Genomic DNA, 19,753 nt, shown 5'->3' on the forward strand with positions numbered 1-19,753 from the left:
TAAAATTCTAACAATAAGATATACAGTGAGTATTCAAGCAGACCTTCCAAATCTAAAATTTTGCAAGCTTGCATGTCTTTTTTTCCACCAGCCTGTTGGGCTACATAGATATGAGAAGTGCTGGACATACCTAGTAACTTGCAATATCAGGGCACAGAATGACAGGCTACGAGAAGCAGGGCTTGATCCTGTTCATTTTGAAGCCAGGAATGTATTTACCGAGATTAATGCTGCAGGATCAATATAACAATGTTTAACGATATAAATGTTTTGGAAAAAAATGGAAAGGGCAAACAAAGAGATGCTGGCAGGAAGAAAAATTGTATAGAAGGGAGTTCGAAAGAACTACAGAGGAAAAATTATGTGCCTGAAAGGATGTTATGCTCTTGTATATAAATCAGGATAACACATTTTGATAATGATATTCAATATGTGTTGGCAGTTTCATTTAAGGGGTTTCTTTGCAGAGGTTTAATTTAATGGTCAGACTTTCATCATTAACAGGTGCCTATAAGCTAAAATATTGCAGATAATGCCAAATTCAGAAAGAAAAAAAGAATTCAAGTCTCTGATTAATACTAAGCCCTGATCCTGCTTAGTTTCACCACAGTACGAAGCTTCAGCAGCGGCACGTACTCTTGTCTTTTAAGACAGGCCTCAGCGATGCCACCGTGGGCAGCTGTCGCGTGGTCACTGGACACACTGCTTGCCTGCAGGAGCCCCAGCTTGGCATGGGAGAGTACACGGGGTTCCCCTGGAGATACAGAACAGACCCCAGATGCACTCAATGGTTTAAGAGCTCATTCGAGGGCACACTTACCTGGTGTATGAATAGGCTTTGGCACTTGAATCAGTCCGGACATATCCATCTATCTTAGTCCAGTAGCAGTGACATCATCTGGCAGAAACTGGGCAGAAAAGAGTCCTAACGTCCTTCTTAGAAGGCCGCCAAGGATAATATAGATGTCAAATGCACGCTGCAAGGATGCCTGGACTCTGCAGTGCTTATGGGAGAAGCTGGGGTGCACTGGGGACATAGCTACTGAAATCAGTTGTATTAGTGACAATAGCAAAGGGTCTGAGCAAATTAGATCTGATTTTCTGTTTTTATAACTCAAATCAATAGTAGGGGCTACCAGCATCATTTGAGACAGCAACAAAGTGTTTTCCAAAGATAAGCAAATGAATGTAATCTTCATAATAACTGGGAATAAAGTCCACAAAACCATATAATGACTATCTAGTTTATGTTTAAAACTAATCAAAGTGGTTATTATTACTGAAAAGTAATGCTACCAAAATCTTTGATATTTTACCATAATTTTGAGCCTCCAAGAGTTTAATCTTTGAATAGCCCTAACAAGAGAGTAAAAAGTATTACAACTTTTTATTTTCATATATTATGTATCTATAATATATGTAAATAAAAATGAGTTAGGAGATTGTACTATTCCTTACACATCCCGTTATGTGCAGCTACCATCACAACGAGCCCATTAACTACGCTTCATTATCACAAGTTAATGAAAAAAATCTCCTTGCAAGATTTCATGGACATACCACATCTCAGAACTGCTCCTCCTATGTACACGGCTCTTCTATATGCAAAGTCCAAGGAGAGGATTTTGCTTTTTGTCTGTGGCACCAATTTTTGTTCAGCCCGCGTTGCTGATCATCAGTCTTTTGATCACTACACAACCGAAAATTTTTTTCTTGGAGGAGCTGGAACTCATTAGGAACTAAATGTACCATCATCTTGGTTTTAGAGCTTTGCCTGAAGAGACATGGGATTGCTTCCAGAAGCATTTCCTTTAAGACCATATGCCTCTTCTCCATTCTGTCTCCAGTTTTCACGTCTAATAGGCTGACCTCCTTATCAAATGGCCCAGACCTTTGTTCCTCTTCTGTTCATGGCAATAGGTAAGACCCTCACGAGGCTAGTAGTCATAAAAAGTTTACCCCATCATTTTGGCTCAAAAAAAAAAAAGAAGATTGCTTAATGGAAAGTTTTGGGGGAATTCATTCTGCTAGATGTGGTGAAAAATATACACCCAAGTAGCAGGGTGATCTGATTTTCTGAATGGGCTTGGGAAATACTGTTTATAATTAGGACCATAGATTGTTACAATTCAGTAGAGAATCACTGAAAATGGGAAACATAATAGTAAATTGTTAGAAAATGTTTTGGTGATAAGGACTGTATTTCCACTAACTACCACCCCTACAGAAGAACATGCTAAATAGAAAACACATTTCCAAGGGCAGAAGAAGCCCTGACACTTTATTGCTAGATTCTGTAGCAATTGGAGCTCACTTACAGTAACCTTATAGTACTCTATATAAACTGAGAAGCTTGTATCAAATTCAGACTTCCATTTAAAATAGATATTGCAGATATTAGGCTTCAATTAAAGAAGAAAAATAACCTTCAGTGCTTCTTTCTTTAAAGGCAAAGTACTAAAAAAAAATCACCAAACTAGGTGAAAATTATTAAATTTCTCCAAAAAATTAAGATGAGCTTTCTTCTATTTCTTGAGACAGTACAGTTTGTGATTCACAGGGTAACTGGTATCAAATACAAGTTAATGAAAGCTCTTATAAGCAATTTTATTCCTATCCATAATGGCAGACATTTACAAAATCAGAAGAATTTATCATTTGTGTTCACCTTAAAAAATAACTTATAAAGCAGTGATATATGCAACAGAAAACAGTTCAGGAGGGGAGAGGGAAAGAAAATTTTAATAATTAAAATGTAAACGTGAAAAAAAAAAAGATGGAATAAAAGTCCCTACTTCTCATTTCTACTTAAGATGTCATGTGATAATATTTTACAATGTCCTGTGGGTCTATATATGTATGTGTGTATTTCTATATCACACACACATACATATACATTAACCCACGCATGTACATACACAGATAATTGTTTGCAGTTCCATCTTGGGCAGTTCTCTTACGCCACAGTTGTCTCAATCATGTTTGGGACCCACTTTCTTGACAAAATGGGGGAGATGGTAGAAAAAAAAATGGTGGGTCTGATTGTGTCTGAGATCCTTTTGTTAAACTGTACACTGGGATGAAAATTTTCTTCTGCAGTAGCTCTCTGAAGAGGGCCAACTCACTGTGGTCTTCATCGTGAGACTTGTTAATGGATCACACACTCATCGTCATGCTAGGGGAGTACTGAAAAAAGAGGAATCCATATTTTAACAACCATTTCCCCCCCAGGTAACTAAAACCACTTCTGGACCACAGCAATGAGTTCAAAGGTCAACACGCTCTTTGAACTTCCTGCTAAATTTGTACTGTAGCCTGTGCTGAGGCTGTAGTTAAATTTGTGGCATGGTATCTTCCATTACGCTTTTTTCATTATGCAAAAATACAGCTATTGCTGTTAAAGTCAACTCCCTTGAAGACTGTTTGTGTTACCTGGGTGGTGTGATGAACCAATACTTCACTGATGCTTTCCACACCTTTTCCTGGTCAATGTTGGTTACTGGGGGGATTTAGCTAGGCAAATGGCTAGTCTCAAGAAGAACAGCTGCATTCACAGTTAGCTGAACCACATAAATATTTTGGAGAGTTTTTTACTACTTTATGGGATGAAAGAAGTAAAGATATGCACGACTGGAATGAAACTACGCTTTTGGTCTGTATTATTCTGTATTATCGATTTTAGGAGGCAAGCTGAATCAAGGATCAGTGGTCACTCTCCTTTATGTGAACCAAAAATTCAATCACATTACATTATTATTGTAACACAAATTGAACTGCAGCCCTTATACAAGCTATGGCTGCCCTCAGGTTAGCAGTACTTCATTACAACAATCAACGGGACACCACAATACCTAGAAGAAGTGCACATTTGTATGCCTAATTTGTTTTTGAATTGAACATTGCGGACTGCAGAAACACTTAATTTCTCCTGAAACCTTCTAAGTAGAGGAAAATGTTCAAATACAAGAAGTACTAGCATTATAAAAACTGATACAACAAACAGAAAGATAAATTTGCCTTTGCAAAAACATATGCAATAAAAATCCTGCCAAAGCTAGAGTTTCAAGCTGGTCATTTCCACTTGTCCAAGCATATTATAAAAAGCATTTTGGATGGGTCTTCCCTGTCACGTAAACCACACAGAATGGACTGTTTGGGAGAAGTCTATTTTGTCCCTTGTCACGTCTCTGATGGTTTGTCTGCTTTAGGGCTTACTCCCATCGTGTCCTGCTGAGCACTCCCACAGTGGGTCCGCAAAGCTAGTAAAATCACGCTTATCTTTAGACAAAGCCAGAGACCAGCTCAAATGCTTACAGCAAAGCATCTGTTCAAGTGATTTCCTGTACCTGAGCCAAAGTACCTGGGTAATAATCACTTTGGACAAGGAATCAAAAGATGATCTAAAGGTGTTTGTGATTTTTAACTTCTTGTTAGCCAAGCACTGCTCCCCACCCTCAACAGAAACTCCTGGTGAACTGAACAGCAAATCTGCCTGAGAAAGGACTTCATAATAACGCCTACTCTAAGTAGCCAAGTAACGAAATACAAATTGGAAAGCAAGACAGTTCCCAAGGCCCACAATGTGTCTTGTGTTAGAGAGGAACCGATACCTAGTAGACTAGAATGCACGTGGCATGTATAATGCATGCCTTGTAGGCATACATCTCACGTAAAACCTTGAGAAACCTGAGTCCCAGGTTTTTCCAAAAAACCTCAAAATCTGATTCTCATGAAATTTGCCATGCAATTCAACTGTTTTGTGATCTAGCAGAAACTGTTTACTCGTGATAACTTCTGAGCTGAAGTTCACCACTGGCATAGTTAATGAAGTTGCACTCACTTCTGGCAGCAGTGATTTCCAATAAGAATAGAAGTGTTGAAGTCACTTCTGAAAAATCAGGCCACTCTTATTTAGGAACCTAAATGTGGATTTAGAAACCCAGCTTCAGGCACACGAGCAGGAAAATACTTTAGTCTTGCTTTGTAATGTACTTTACACCACATTTTGCTGCCTCAAGCATTCTCCATTTTAAACAAGAACCATTTGTCCCAGAACCAACACTAGAGGGAACCTTTGCTTTTTCTGGCTCTAATACCATACTGCATCTTTGCGACATGAGATCTGCTGCTGCTCTAATCATATAGTTCAGTGTAAATCCTGTGCTAAAAGACATTCCTTGCAAAACACATCGTTTAGGAGCCAAAGGTTGGGCAACCACACATTGAAACACTCAGATGTAAGGATCTGTCAACTATGTGTGTTTAGGCTGCTTGGATATTGCCTGACAAATGCCCGTTGCGCATTACTGAATACGTGCGGCGTAATTATTACTACTTGACAGACCTAACTTTCATTGATAACTGACTTCTTAATCTAGAAAAAGAATTTCTGCAATAAATCTACACGTCTCACATTTTCCAGTTTCAGCTCAACTTCTAGCAGTCTTGCATAATTTTCTGTCAAATTATTACTGTAATTTTAGATGCTAGTAAAAGACATGTATGGTACAGTACTGCATTACAAGTACACTACAAAACTGTTTGTTCTTGCTGTTATTTTTCTTTTTTTAAACAAAATGACAGAGATAAGGGCTTACAAAGTAAAATAAAAACCAAAACCCTAGGTAAAGAAATACTTACGCTCTCACTCTGGAAAGGGTTTAGGAAGTTTCCACCCATCTCACCGTCATCTCTGGGAGTGCCAGGCTGATTACTCATGCTCATATTACTGGGAGAGTTCTGTTAAATGAAATTTTAAAATACAGCTCAAGTGTTGAAGATTTCAGTTAATTTCCCAGCTTCACCAAGTGTGTCAAAGGCACACTTTACACAATACTGTAGTGCACTAAGATGCCCTGTGCAATGCACTGGGATTTTGAAAGATGAAAAATAAGCCTCCGCAGGGTTCTGCATGATTCAGTCACTAATTTTAGCCTGTAAAGTAATGTTTTCTTTCCTGAGGCAAGAATTATTTACCTGTAACTTCTGTTGTCAGGTTATAACCAGCATCTTCTCCTAATGAAGTTGGCAAAAGCTATAAATGGTTGTAGCAGGTATACAAGGTAGCTCTGTCACTACATTAAATCATGTCATGGTCAAATTCAGTGAAGTCTGTGAGCATGTGCCTTGACCTATGTGACTTATGAATATGTACTTAAAGGTAGACATATGGATGTATCTGGTCTACACAGACCTTTGCAAAGGCCTGTGCCTGCGGTCTTTGGTTATAGTGTTCACCATTTACTGAAATACAGTTTTGCAAGTAGTTCACAAGTGTGATTTCAAGTGGCAAACCACTTCACTGAGTACAGCTAAAACACAGCATTTATAGGTAAAAGAATTAACAAGAGTTTTAGATGAAAGACTTCTGAGTAACATCTGGCCCCTGGACTGAGCTCACAAACACTTTCAGGAGGAGCCGTACTTCTCCTATTTGCTTGCACAGAGCATAATGCAACAGCGTTTAAATCTACCTTTTCAGTGTCTAGGTGTAACTGAAATGCTAATAAGTAATAACAATATAAAGGCTTCTGAAGATAAACTCATTTTTTTTACAGAAGTGCACAAGCACCTCTGCTTTCAAGATTAATTTACTCAAAGAAAGGGTGAAACAAGGTAATTGTCACAGAAATTATTCTGAGTCAACAGCTAGTACATGATTATTGTATATACTACAATTAGTCAGGTGTTTTTACAAAGTTGATTTGTGGTACCCTACCATGCCTGGAGCATGGGCAATTCTCTTTCTATTACTGTTAAGACTCCTATTTATAGAGGATTTGTGACGGAAAAGGAGCAGCCAGGGAAAGGGAGGAGAGAAGGCATGAGCTTCATTATGAAATGTTTACGTCTATCACAGCTCTTCCCTTGTTTTTTGTTTTTGGTTTTGTTTTTTTGATCCAGAAAAACTGAATGCAATACTGCTGTTGAGATTTTACTTATACAAATGCAAACCTGGTATGTCACAATAAATTTATCACAAACCTAGTGAAGACAATGGGCAAGCTAACAAAAGGTAACTTCAACTAATGTTTGATCAAAGCAACCAAATCATAATAGATATAAGAATTCTAAGTGAACTTGTCCTCTTTTTCTTATGTTATTCTCAATTACAATCCTGACACAGAATGTCTGTTACCATAGAGAGTTTTTCTTAAAAAAAAACAGGTATTTTGCCCTTTGAAAATACCTGCATGGAGTTTTCATTTAGTATAACTAAATCTGCAATAGGTCAAACTTTGAATGAAAAATTAGAAATACTAAAAAAAGAGAAAGTCCTCTTAATTCTTGGCACTTTCTTCAGAACTACAAAGGCTATCTATCCTACCCTGGCACTTTAAAGATGTACACTGGAGTGTTCACTGAACAGAAAATGGGAAGGGATAGCTACGACTTCTACTTCCCCTTCATACCATATTCCTACATGCTTCTCTTTGCAATCATGAAGGCTCATGTTGACCACTGTCCATAATTTAAATATTGCAACATATTTCACTATTCCACAGATTTACTTAACCTCCAAGGAGAACAAAAAGTGTTGTTTTCAGCTTCACCAAATACCAAAATTTAAATCAGTTACTTTTTGCTACTACATTAGCAGACTGGTACACCTGACTGCTGTACATACTGTTCTCTTTGTAATGTATTTTGTGTGCTTAGTGAAATGCTGCTATTAAGTTTTCACCTTATTTCCCCGAGGGAAGATCACCGTTCTCAGTCTGAATGTCCAAGTATGTACATTGGTTCAGCTTGGTGTATTTATTTTCAGTTATAGATTAAATATAAAATTAATTACATAAGCGACATGGAAGCCTAACTTTTTTATTACCATCTGAAATGCAGCTTACAGAGTTGGGTCAAAACCTCTGCCTTAGCCCTTTTGCTTTCTTCAGTCTAGTTCACTGCTTCTGAATCTGTGATCCCCAGATCTCCAGGAATCACTGGATAACACATCCATCAAAGACAACTAAAAGCCTAACTAGTTGAATAACAGACAATTAAGTCTGCTATTCAGTTAAGTTAGTATAGCAAATATTTAGGAATCCACAGCTTGAAAAAGGTTGAAAACTACCGCGTTAGTTCAACCACTGCTCAAGCGGGAATTATTTCAGGGAAGTCCTGTTGCCTGTGTTATGCAGAAGGTCATACTACACAATCATATCAGTCCCTTCTGGCTTTAAAATCTATGAATATAAAGTTTAAAACTCACTAAGGCCTTGTCACATTTATTTTATATGATGCTCCCTCACTTTTGTTCATTCCTGGGAGATTTACCCCTATTTTATCTTGCTCTATGTAGCACAAAGCTTTGAAATTCTGCAATCGCTACAGTATGCCAGCCCCAAAGGTTCAAATTCCTGACATAAACACTTTTATATCAACTCCCCTAGGCTGCTTTTATGGCTGGTGCGGGGTCTAGCATTGTAGCACTAGCTGAGTTTTTCCAAAGCAAGCATGTGCTTGATGCCTGCACAAATTCCATGGGCACTGCAAGAAATGCTGGTTATTAATGTTTATTTAATATGCGTAATTTCAGTTCACTTACTTCCCCCATGTCAAGCTACTTCATAAAAACTTCATTTTTTGCCATTCAGTTAATTAAATTAAAAATCTTCTCTAGAAAATGTAGCTCTGAATTCTGTGAACTGTACTGTTTCTACTGAGACTGGATTAATTTTCTGTATCTCCTGGCAACTGATCATCTGCTCCTCTAATATGAACTTTACTCCACTGAAGTCCTGTGCCTGGACTTCAGCATCACACATCCCAAATTGTGTTAACTTCAGTGAAAAATTTCCATCCCTGGAAATCTACTTGTGAAAAAGCCAACCACAAGACTAGCTGGTGATGTATGCAGGGAGACTGTTGCCTCAGCAAGCAAAATCCTGGTAACTGTGTACAACATTGGAAGGCAGCCACATAATAATTTTGCATGTGTCGACCCCAGAATCTACTATTCCTTGCAAGCAGAACTTTTCCATTTGAGTTTCAAAAGTGTTATGTACTACTACCTACCTGAAATTACAAATGCTACCCACATACTTTTACTACTATCAATGAACGCTGCACATTGGGCAGTGCTACTCAGAAAAAGATATGGCGATGTAAAAGGACAACTCTGTTACTTCAAAAGTTAGCAGCATTTTTCTTTTAGTTTTTTGAAAAAGATATACATAAAATGTGATTTCCGTGTTAGTTATTAAGGTTAACAAATTACAACACTTGTATTAGCACACATACTGATACTTAATACCAGTGCATTGAATAGAGGCTTTTAAAACTAATCCCATGGCAAACTAATGGAAATGTTTTGGGGTTTTTTCCTTAAAAAAACGCTGCAGTTTGCAATAAAAATGCTGAAAAAAAATATGGACATTAATTTAAAAAGGGTTGTACGCTTATGGTCTCGTTGGAGGCTTTTATTGAATCCATCACTGCACATCTAAGCACAGTGCAACTAAGGCAACATGGTCATTTCAATCCATCACTTTACTCTTTGCAGAGCCTGAAAATGTTATAGATCTTAAAAAGGTACAAAAATGTAAGATTGCTACAGACGCTGCTCCCTCACAGGAGGATCATTGGCCTTGGACACATATTGCCAAGGTCCTTCTCTCCAGGAAAGATAGACACTAAGCGCACTTTACAGGCTACCCCTCTCCCGTACCACACCACCAGAAGACCACAAACTGGGAAACCGTACGGGGTCCTCCTCATCCTCTATGGATATAAAAATATTTATCACTAAGTGAAGAATGATTCCTGCCTTTTGAACACCTGGAAGTATATTCTCAACAAATTCACACTACAAACTTCTGTGTTAACCCATAGGAATTTAGCTGAGCATTTTGTTCTCTACATGTGGGCATCTCGTCATAGCTCCTGAGAACAGACCTACAGCAAGGTCCCTAGCGTGACCAGAGCATGTGCAGACCAGCCTTAGACACACTTCAAATGGCAAAGTCTGCACTGGGACAGCACCGTGGTACTTGATCCTGGGGCAACCAAAATGCACGGGCAGTTGATAGGCTCAAAACAAACTTATATTTCTTTCTTGGAAGACTGTTAAGAATTTTGCTACAAACAAATGGGTTACAAAATTTTAACGGAAACAATCTCTTAATTGGTTTCTGTATTTATAGATCAAAAGTATGAAAGTGCAGGGAGATTGTTGTAGTGATATATTTATTAGTTTCAGCCAGTTACATCTGCAGACACTGAGTGCAAAACAGTGTTTTGCAGGTGACAGATTTATGCCACTTTGTCAATATCAAATAAACTCATTAATTTCTAAATTAATGATGATCACATATGTAGTAGCTTTATTTTTATGGAAGAAGTGACACATTCAAGCACAATATTATTTTCATAGATGCAAACCCCCTGAAGGTTAAACTCTCATTCATTTCCAACTATTTAATGGTTGTGATACCAACACAGTGCTGCTTCTGAAACTAATTCCTATTTAGCTTTTAGGAACTTGTACTAATGATTAAGATATTAACATTGGGTTACAGAGATGACAAAAGCAATCATGCAGTGCATAAACGTAACATCCTAATGACATTTTCCCAAATTAACATTTAACTAGAACTGATTATTAGAACTGTATTCATTTGTCTTAAAATATGGAAGATTGTAACATGATCAATCATATTATGAACTTGATATAATTAATCACATTCATTAATACACATTATTATGCAGTAGGAAATAAGTCTACTTATACTCCCTATTGATTATATTGTTTTTAAATTTTCGATTAATATTAATTCTGTCTGCACAGCCTCCAAAGAGTTGACAAACAGAAAATGTAGATACGTAACAAAAAGCTTCATAACAGAGACAAAGAAAATATGTTTACAGTGAAACATTTGAAAAATTCCAAATATTTGATTAGATACTCACTTTGGAAATACTGTCCATGTCTCCTGAGCCTTAAATCAAAACAGACAATTATTCGGTTAGTTTTGAGCTAAAGTTAATCAAGAATTTTTTTTCATAGTAAATATATAGTGTAACAGCAATATTTTAAAACATAACCAACCATACGTTACCTCACTTCCTTCCCAATGTCTCTCTTAGTAACAGTTTATAGTCAGTACTGAATAATGTTAGTCCTTTCTCTGTGTACATACCCAGTGCAAAAAATGACAAAAGAATGAAGGACACACTTCTGATCTGTATCAGTTATTTGGATGGCATCCTTTCAGGATGAGACAGCCCAGCACAACTCAAAAAACTGTATGTCCAACCTTCCCGTCCTCTTAGCCATGGTAGGGTACAGGTAACAGAATTAATTTGGGGTATATCCACCCAAGGGAAATGTGGCTTCAGCTTGAGGAAAAAAAAGCAAAATCACGGCTAACTAGTAAAAGTTGATGTTCCTGGGGAAAAAAAAGACCACTATTATCACTAAGGTCAGCTGGGAGGGTTTCATCAATGTTTTTTGCTCCCACAAGCAGAAGCCCACTACTGAAATTGGCTGAAATGACATCGACTTTCGATGTATTACAAATACTGATGATGACAGCACCTTTCAAAAGAAAGCAGATGATCCTGTGGACCAGAGTAACAGAAACCAAATAAAATTAAATATAATGAGTGTAAGACTATTGAAAAGAACTTTTTTTCACATGCTGCAGCTCTCACTCGGGTAAAGCCAAGAATAAAGGAAATATAACTTTAGGAGATGGAAATATCAAGAAAAGCATTTTTAACAGAAACAGACAGTAAACAATTCTGGTCACCTATTTTCAGGAAAGACAAATTCTAGAGGAGTGGTGATTACAAAACTAAAAGAGTATCAGAGAAAAACAATCAAGAAAATGGAGTTGTGGGAGGAGACTGAAATAGCTTACTATACCTAGCCAGGCAAATTAAGGCTGAAGAAGCAATATGATTTCTCTCTATAAATACATCAGATAGATACATAAATGTTATGAAGAGTTATTTTGTCATGGCTCAAAGGATAAATTTTGGTGGAAATCAGGAAAAGATTTCTTTTGAACCATCAAAGCTATGAACAGATATCCAATAGAAGCGTTGTGGTCAAAGAAGCTGGAGAAGTTCTCAATGGAACTGGAACAATTTATCCATCTGATTATGAGACACAGCTGCCTACCGCAGCATGAAAATGAATGCAGCAGGTCTCTCCCAGCCCTCCTCTCCTCAAAGAACTCGGGTTCCAGTTTAGATATGAAGTCATCCCTAGAAAGCAGTCATCATTAATTTAACTAAGCACTTCATTACTTTCCCTAGAGAAAATAACTAACCAAATGCTAGGTACATGAAAAATGCTTCTATAACTGTTTCAATTTAATTTTTTCTTTTAGCTAAGAAATAACTCTCAGGTTATAGAAAGTGACAGAAAAAGACGTGATTACCTTTTACACAGTTTTTCAATTATTTGAATGTAATGTGCATCATTACTAATTAAAGCAACAATCCATTTTAGGATTTTAATATGTAAAGAAAGGCTGTAAAATCACAAGGTGTCCTTACGCAAAGTAATCTAGGAATTTCAGGGACACGGTTTCCTAGAAAAAAGGGTAACTCTGTTAGGAGAGAGATGCCTACTGCTGAATTTTAATTGTTCAGAATGTGTCTGCTAAATGAGGTTTGATGGCTTAGTTTTTTTCTTATCTTGTCATAGCCCCTTTGAATTTCTCCCTTCATCTTACCTGTTCATACTTCCTGTCTCACAGCCTCCAGCCTTTGGGCTGTGAGTGATAGATTTCCACCCACCATGGTAGTATGGACTTAAGTGGTATGGAGTTTAGGTTGGTCTGTGCCTGTGCCGGGAAAGTGATAGAGCTTCTCTTTGGGGATAGACGCAAGGGGAACACTGGCAGTTTGGCTTCTGCTTGGCTGACCTGTATCTAGCTTGCTTGGGTTTCTCTCCATGAAGGAAAACACTGCTCAGCATGGTGTTGCTGGTGCCCTTGGTGGCCATCAGGGCAGCTCCCAGATGCAAAAGAGAACCTTGCTGGTGGACCAGGGGGATAGAAGAAGAAAGAGATCTCAAGTCTTTGCAGCCTGAGGCACTCCCTGTTGTTGCCTGCATGACCGGTACCCCTTGGTGCAGACAGAAGTGAAGAGCACAACACAAGAACTGTAATCAGAGCTATGGGCTTGGTGTTAGGGAATGAGCAGAAATAAAAGGTATTTATTTACCTTGTGGGTATGGAAGAGAAAGGCATAAATGCAATTTATTTAGCTGTGGCTTGTTTCTTAAATCCCTTTCAAGTGTTTGTCATGCTTCCAGCAAAAGAGTAAGAGCAAAGAGTTTGTTAGAATAGCCAGGAGACAAATGCAGTGTGTATTTTGCAGAGTTGTGCAAGGCTTCTCCCCTTGATATGACTCCTTCAAAAATCAGTTTCAAAAGTCAAGCAGTACACTGTTCCTCCTGCCTCTGCATGCCCTGACAAGAATTCATGTTCTTTTGAGTGCATTAAAATTGGCACCTGTCTGAAGCTGCTAATGGGGATGGAGTTAATAGTACTCACACTTAACAGACATATGGCTAAGTATAGAACAAATGAGGTTATCAAAATGTTGGGATAAAACCAGCTTAACACATACATCAAAGTATGTTATAACTTACTTCCAGGTAATTTATAAGAATGTGCACCACCATGTCACAATGACACCTTCCCAAGATTTTCGAAGAGGAAAAGAGGTAAACAAAAATAGTTCTTAAGCATTCACCTCTACATTACTGCGATGGTATGCTTTTAGGCTGTTTTTCCTCAACTGGATTAAAGATATAGTCTCTTATAGAAATAAAATACAGCAGTTTTCTTCAAGAGGTCCATGATGTATGCCAATTCATATGCCTAAAAAATACCTTAATACTTCTTGTTGTACATACATATTTTTCAGTTTTTTAAAAGATTTTTACATGCAATCTTCCACATAACTCAGAGAACTAGTAATAGAAAATGGCACTAGTCATTGAAAATGCACAATGTTGATAGTATTTACTATCATTACCTAATGATCCATTCATATGATGTGAATCCATTCCACCCAGTCCACTCATAGGTCCTTCTGACCCTGGTCCCATTGGAAACTACAAAAGGATCAGACATTAAAAACTGGTATTACTGTACAATTTTTTGTAGATAATCTAATAAAAAGATAATATTCCTCAGGAAAAAAAAAAAAAGTAATGGAAAAATGCACATTCCCAGCTCTGAATGTGCAAGTCAAGTGAAAGTCCTTCACGTGAAGACTGCAAAAACATCATTGCTTTTGTGCACTTTTTCCAATACCACCTTCATGATTTTTGGAAACTCTTATCTCTGTAGGATGGAATATAACTTAGGAATAATTTATTATTTACTTCAACACTTTGTATACGACTTTCAAATCTGCTAGTGCTGACCTAGCTCTACTCCCACTGAAGTTACAGTGAACTTTATGATTCTCTTCAATGAGTAAGTGATTAACAGCTTTCAAACCCCTCCTTATCCATACAGTTGGACTACCCCGCCCCTGCATTACCTTTGCAGCATGAGCAGTTTCTGTTCAATTTCACATATTAACCTTAAATTTAGTTATTCAAAAACTTAAACACATTAATATTATAGAAAAATTCCTAAAATTCACTGCATAATGATTTAGCAATATCTAAATATCTTTATTTTTAAGTTCTACTGGCCTTTTTTTCAAAAGGCCCGTAATATGGATCATGATTAAATGAAATATGGTTGTAATCATAGAAATACAAAAAACCTGAAGGCATAGAGAAAGATCAGAGAAGAAACAAGTTCTACCTAAGAATCCAGATTTTTGTCAGCTCTAAAACTGCTGAAATTTAGGCTAAAATAGTCTAGTTAACTAGTTTATTAGGCAAATATTTAAATGTTATCAACAGGTTTCATTCTTAACATCCCATTTAGATAAACAGGGAAGGTTGTTTCTTCTCAGAGGCATTAATTTTATCCTTTTTTACAGAACATAACGTAACGTAATAGGGCAACATAACACTGGGTCACTTTCAGCAATTTTCTCCTCCCTTGCTAAGAGTAGATACTTTCTTATAACAAAAGTTTGAATCCTGCAGAAACTGACGCTCAGTGGGAGCTCCTAGGATGATGTCTTATCACACAAAAGTCTATTGCACTGCAGTGTGACAAACCAAGTAACCCCCAAGACCCACAAGCAGAACCTTCTAAGGTCTTTTCCATGTTCAAGTGTATGCTCCAATCATTGTTTTGCATGTACTGGCATGACTGATTTGGGAAACATTAAAAAGTACATGGTGGGGTGGAAAGAAACTGAAGTGTCACCCATAAAAATGGAAAACTTAGTATTAATGATATGTGATGGAAACACAGTGTTTGGATAAAAAAAGGCTGTGTAATTCAAAGAAGTATATAACTAGTTTCATATTTACATTAGGTCTGTTGGGTCCAGGTGGTACTGCATTCATTAAAGTGTACATGTTGTCTCCAGAGTTGGTTGAATCTGTAATAAGAGATTATTTTAAGTGCTAATATATACCTTTCAATAAAACTACTCCCCTAATACATTTCCTGTCATTCTGTTCATATTATTTCTGTGCCTGAAACATTGATACACAGTGGCAATATAAGGGAAAATTTCATTCCCTTTCTACCTATTGCCACCACACAACAGAGCTATGAAAAGAAATAATTGCAATCGTCCCTTAGTGACTACTTCTAGACTCTAGTTTCATGTGTGACTGTTAAAAGGTTTATAAATCACCAGGTATCTGTAACTATTTATATTTCATAAACCCTTTTTCCTGGAATTTCAATTACTTCACTCATCTTCAATAGGTTTTTTTCTTATCAATACTTCCTGTAATTTGTTTTCTATCTGTAATAAATGATAAATAGCTTCTCGTTATATGGACTGCAAGTTTGTATAGCACATGAAAATTTTTTACTCTCATCCATGTCAGTCTATTTGATTTTGGATACACCTAACTATTCAGTAGAACGTTGTGCAAAGATCCTCACTCTAAAGACAGCTTTAGCTGATGTATCTTCATGGTACAGTGTGGCGCAATGCTTCAAAAAAACCCTGAGTCCAAAACCAAGAAAATCGTCCTTGCACAGCATGGTGCTTAAGCTAATAAATTCTGCCAAGTGTTTCACTTGGCCTTGCCAGATTTTTACACAGCTATATGGCATCTCAGTCCTTTTCCTGCAATCAATGCACATGAATTTTCATATGGGGCACCTCCAGAATTGAAATGCAGGAGTCAACCCAGATAACTCTTCTAGTTGAACTTAAGAAACCAATGCCTAAGAAAAATTAGTAGATACAAATTATTCATTCTGATCTCCAGCTTATCCCCACTGCTAACATATGCGAAGTCTTAATACCTTTCATCAATATTTGTATGAAAGAGAAGGCAAAAAATGCAGCAGACAGTAGACAAATCAGGTAAAAACCTTTCCCAAGGGAACCTGACAAGAGATAGGCCATGCAATGAAAAGGTTTAAAGAGAGGAGAATGACCTAAGGAAAGTCTAAATACATCCTTAAGGGGACAGCACAATTTAAAAAAATATTGGCAACTCTGGAAAATCAGTACCTCTACAGTATCTGCAAAAAGAATAAAGAATAGCTTAGTACTCTGTACCTAGATCCTCCAAAAGACCATTCCAGCTCTTTGAACCAAAGTTTTGAGACTAACAACACACACAAAAACAACTGCTGAGCTGAAATTCCTTTTCCAAGACCAGGTGATTGGGGAATTTTGAGTCAGAAGCAGCAAAAGTGAGAAAGCCAAGATCACTGGAATGCGTTGGAACTGGGAATGCAGCCTGACCTGCTGCAAGAATGTATTTGTATGTACACTGGGAAGTTAAAATCAAGGTTTTTGCTATTCCTTACTCCTTCTGAGACAGTTTTCTAAGCATTAATTCACCTTGGTGAGTACAATGAGGTAGGCAAAAAGTTCTTCAACCACCAGATCCTTTTGCAACACACATCCCTGGCTCTCCCCATGTTCTGCTGGCTCATTTAAAAATACACATGGGCTGGCTGGGCCATGAGAACCCTTGGAGCTGGTTTGTCTCACAGGCAAGTAAACATCATTGCAAAATTCTCAGATGGCCAATTTCCAAGTGTTTTCATACTTCGGAGTATGAAAAATCCTCCATCCTCCATCCTCAAAACATCTCTGAATCTCTAATTGAAAATGGGAACAGCTGTCAGCAGACAGCCTAACATGTCCCATAACTGCAGTGCTGACTATTTTTAAAAGTGCAGGCTGTCCATAAGTTTGCTTTATGTTAAGAGAGACTCTAACTTTTAAATGACAGCTTGCGCTACTTGTCTTTTTTACTAATGATATGAACAAGGAAGCCTTATGTTTTCTCTTAGGTTGCATTTTTTCAAATCCCTGGAATTGTATTTAATGAAGGTATTATATTGGTGTGAGAAATCTTCATGGCCAGTTGTGAAACTTCCCTACCCTTTTGTGCTACTGAAGACAGCAAGAACATGTAGGATATAAGGACTGAGGATGCTGTAACATCACTGCGGTGAACAGGTCCTTGTTAGCTGGTGAAAGTGAGTTACAAAGGCAGATATTGACCAAAAGGAGTAGCTATTAAATACTGGGTTACACAAGATGTAATCAGTTTCATTTTAGCAGATTTCTGATGATGTTCTTGGGAGAGGACAGCATCTTTCACACCCTGGAGTTCCACCTTCATATCAGAATCTTTGCAGAACATCAATGGAGGGAAATACTTAGATCTAGTTGATCATCTTTCAGCCTTGATAAGCTAGCTAGCCATCCTGAATCCTCCCATCCTCCTCCTTGTTTCCTCAAATCTTAGTGGGAACATGGCCAATCTTTCGCATGGCCAAAATCTCCATGTGGTCCGAGTTGCAAGATACAGACCATGTTACTTAGGGTAACAATGGGGCAGTTGGAGTTCTGGGAACAGATCACCAGTAGGACATGACGATGGTTCCTCTGGGGCCTTACTCCTCCATAGCAAGACAGGAGAGCAACCTGTCCAGCATGACCCTGTTGTCAGTCAGATGACAGAACTGCGGGATGCAGCACATTGCTCGAGCCATGTGTTGGTCAGGTCCATCCCCTAGGATACTACAGGGAAGTTTCATCAGATTTGGAAATCTCCTGATTTCCAAACTGGTGGAATTACCCCAAAGAATATTAGCAAAAGCAAACAAAGACTTTGTCTTTTGTTTTTAACTTGCTATTGCCAAAATTGTGCAAGAAAGGAAGGGCTTATAAGCCAGAGAAATTAATTGCTTTGTATCTCTGCAACACAGTAGGGAGACAAAGAGAGCGAAAGCACAGGAAAAAACTGATACAGAAAGTATAAACCCAGTAATTTATCATTATCTGATTCTTTATCAAAATCAAAGTCTGAAAAATAATTTGTGTACTTCCTAAAATGCCTTATAACTGATCTTTTATTTTTTCCAAGTATATTTCAGTACCTGCAGGACTAGGCATGATAGGTGTTCCTGGTGGCCCTCCACCTCCCGGAGGACCCTAGAGAGAGTAGAAAATGTCAGTTAGCATGAAAGGAAAAAAATACCACAGTAAAAAATGAACACAGTACAAATGAAAAAAAAAGTATCATGAATGTCATGAGTTACTTTGGTAAAAACATGCACATTTTCTGATAAGCTAGTGAAACAGCTCACCACAGATTAAGACAAAGTAATTGGTCAGCAAGCTCTGGCACAGACTTGTGATGTACGTAGGTACACAGACCCAAGCCTATCCGTTAGTCAATAACTCTGTGTCACGCTGTGAGTCAGACAAGAGAAATACTTGGAGCCAGGCCTCAGACAATTATATTTAATTCCCTCAACCTACTTTTTATTACCACCATTTTTTCAGCTGGCATTTCTGTTTCACTATACTCTGTTCAGACAATGTCAGAGTAACCAATGTTTGCTATGCACAAAACTAAGGGGGGTCCTATGGGGACACAAAAGCCTGATCACCTTAAGAAAGCTTTCTTTTTCAGGTAGTCTTGGTATCTTGATGTCTTAGGCATCTTAATTCTGTCTATATAATATCCTACAATTTTTTAAAATAACATCTGCATACAAAATTTCTTGTCGAATGACAAATGGGTTTAAAAAGTCAGAATAATGCTGGGTACACTCATATCACTTGCATAGACTGCTAAATCAAAGATTAACCCCCCCCCAAAAAAAAAACCCAAAACCACCCCACCAAGGAACATCTGTTTCCTTAGTTTCAGGTATTTATGTGTTACAAATCTCTTTATGACTAAGGACTGCACACAAACTGGTTGTTAAACAAGCTTTTTAAGGTTCTTTAAGAATTTCTCCAATAATTTTATTCTAAGCACCCTAATTGTTTAGTGAGAACAGAACCGTAACAACTTGCTTCCCATGTTTGCAGATCCACTAATATTTTTAAGTAACATGAGAAACTACCAACTCACAGTTTGGTAAAAATGTCTGTGTCAATAAAAGTCAATAGATACTGACTTTCCATAATAAAAAATACACAGATTGCTAGCAACAGATGATTATTTTCATTGCCATATGACTCCTATTATATTTTTATCTCTTTTGTTATATTTTAAAATAGCAGATACACTGTTCCAGACAGGAATATTTTTTCGGTGGCACAGAATATAAAGGTTTGGCTGCTCCTGTCTGCTTACAAGGACATTGCTGAGATCTGCTATAATTCACTGAGATATTTTGGAAGGAGGCAGAGAAGTCTTGGATTTAAAACAATAGAC

At 37.5% G+C, this 19,753-nt stretch overlaps 1 protein-coding gene across 1 annotated transcript in view; it reads right to left on the bottom strand.

Annotated features, from left to right (window-relative positions):
- Positions 1-2,312: 2,312 nt before the first annotated feature.
- Positions 2,313-19,753, bottom strand: part of SSBP2 (single-stranded DNA binding protein 2) — a gene marked incomplete at its 5' end in the record, with an annotated part of 53,496 nt that continues 36,055 nt past the window's right edge. Inside the window, 6 exons of the mRNA XM_009697712.1 lie at positions 2,313-3,186; positions 5,641-5,739; positions 10,909-10,937; positions 13,996-14,074; positions 15,404-15,474; positions 18,462-18,516. Of these exons, the coding sequence (XP_009696014.1) occupies positions 3,157-3,186; positions 5,641-5,739; positions 10,909-10,937; positions 13,996-14,074; positions 15,404-15,474; positions 18,462-18,516 (363 nt within the window). The remainder of the gene's footprint in view (positions 3,187-5,640; positions 5,740-10,908; positions 10,938-13,995; positions 14,075-15,403; positions 15,475-18,461; positions 18,517-19,753) is intronic.

Source organism: Cariama cristata, unplaced genomic scaffold (genome assembly GCF_000690535.1).
Source record: "Cariama cristata isolate BGI_N322 unplaced genomic scaffold, ASM69053v1 scaffold18510, whole genome shotgun sequence".
Classification (NCBI taxonomy): domain Eukaryota; kingdom Metazoa; phylum Chordata; class Aves; order Cariamiformes; family Cariamidae; genus Cariama; species Cariama cristata.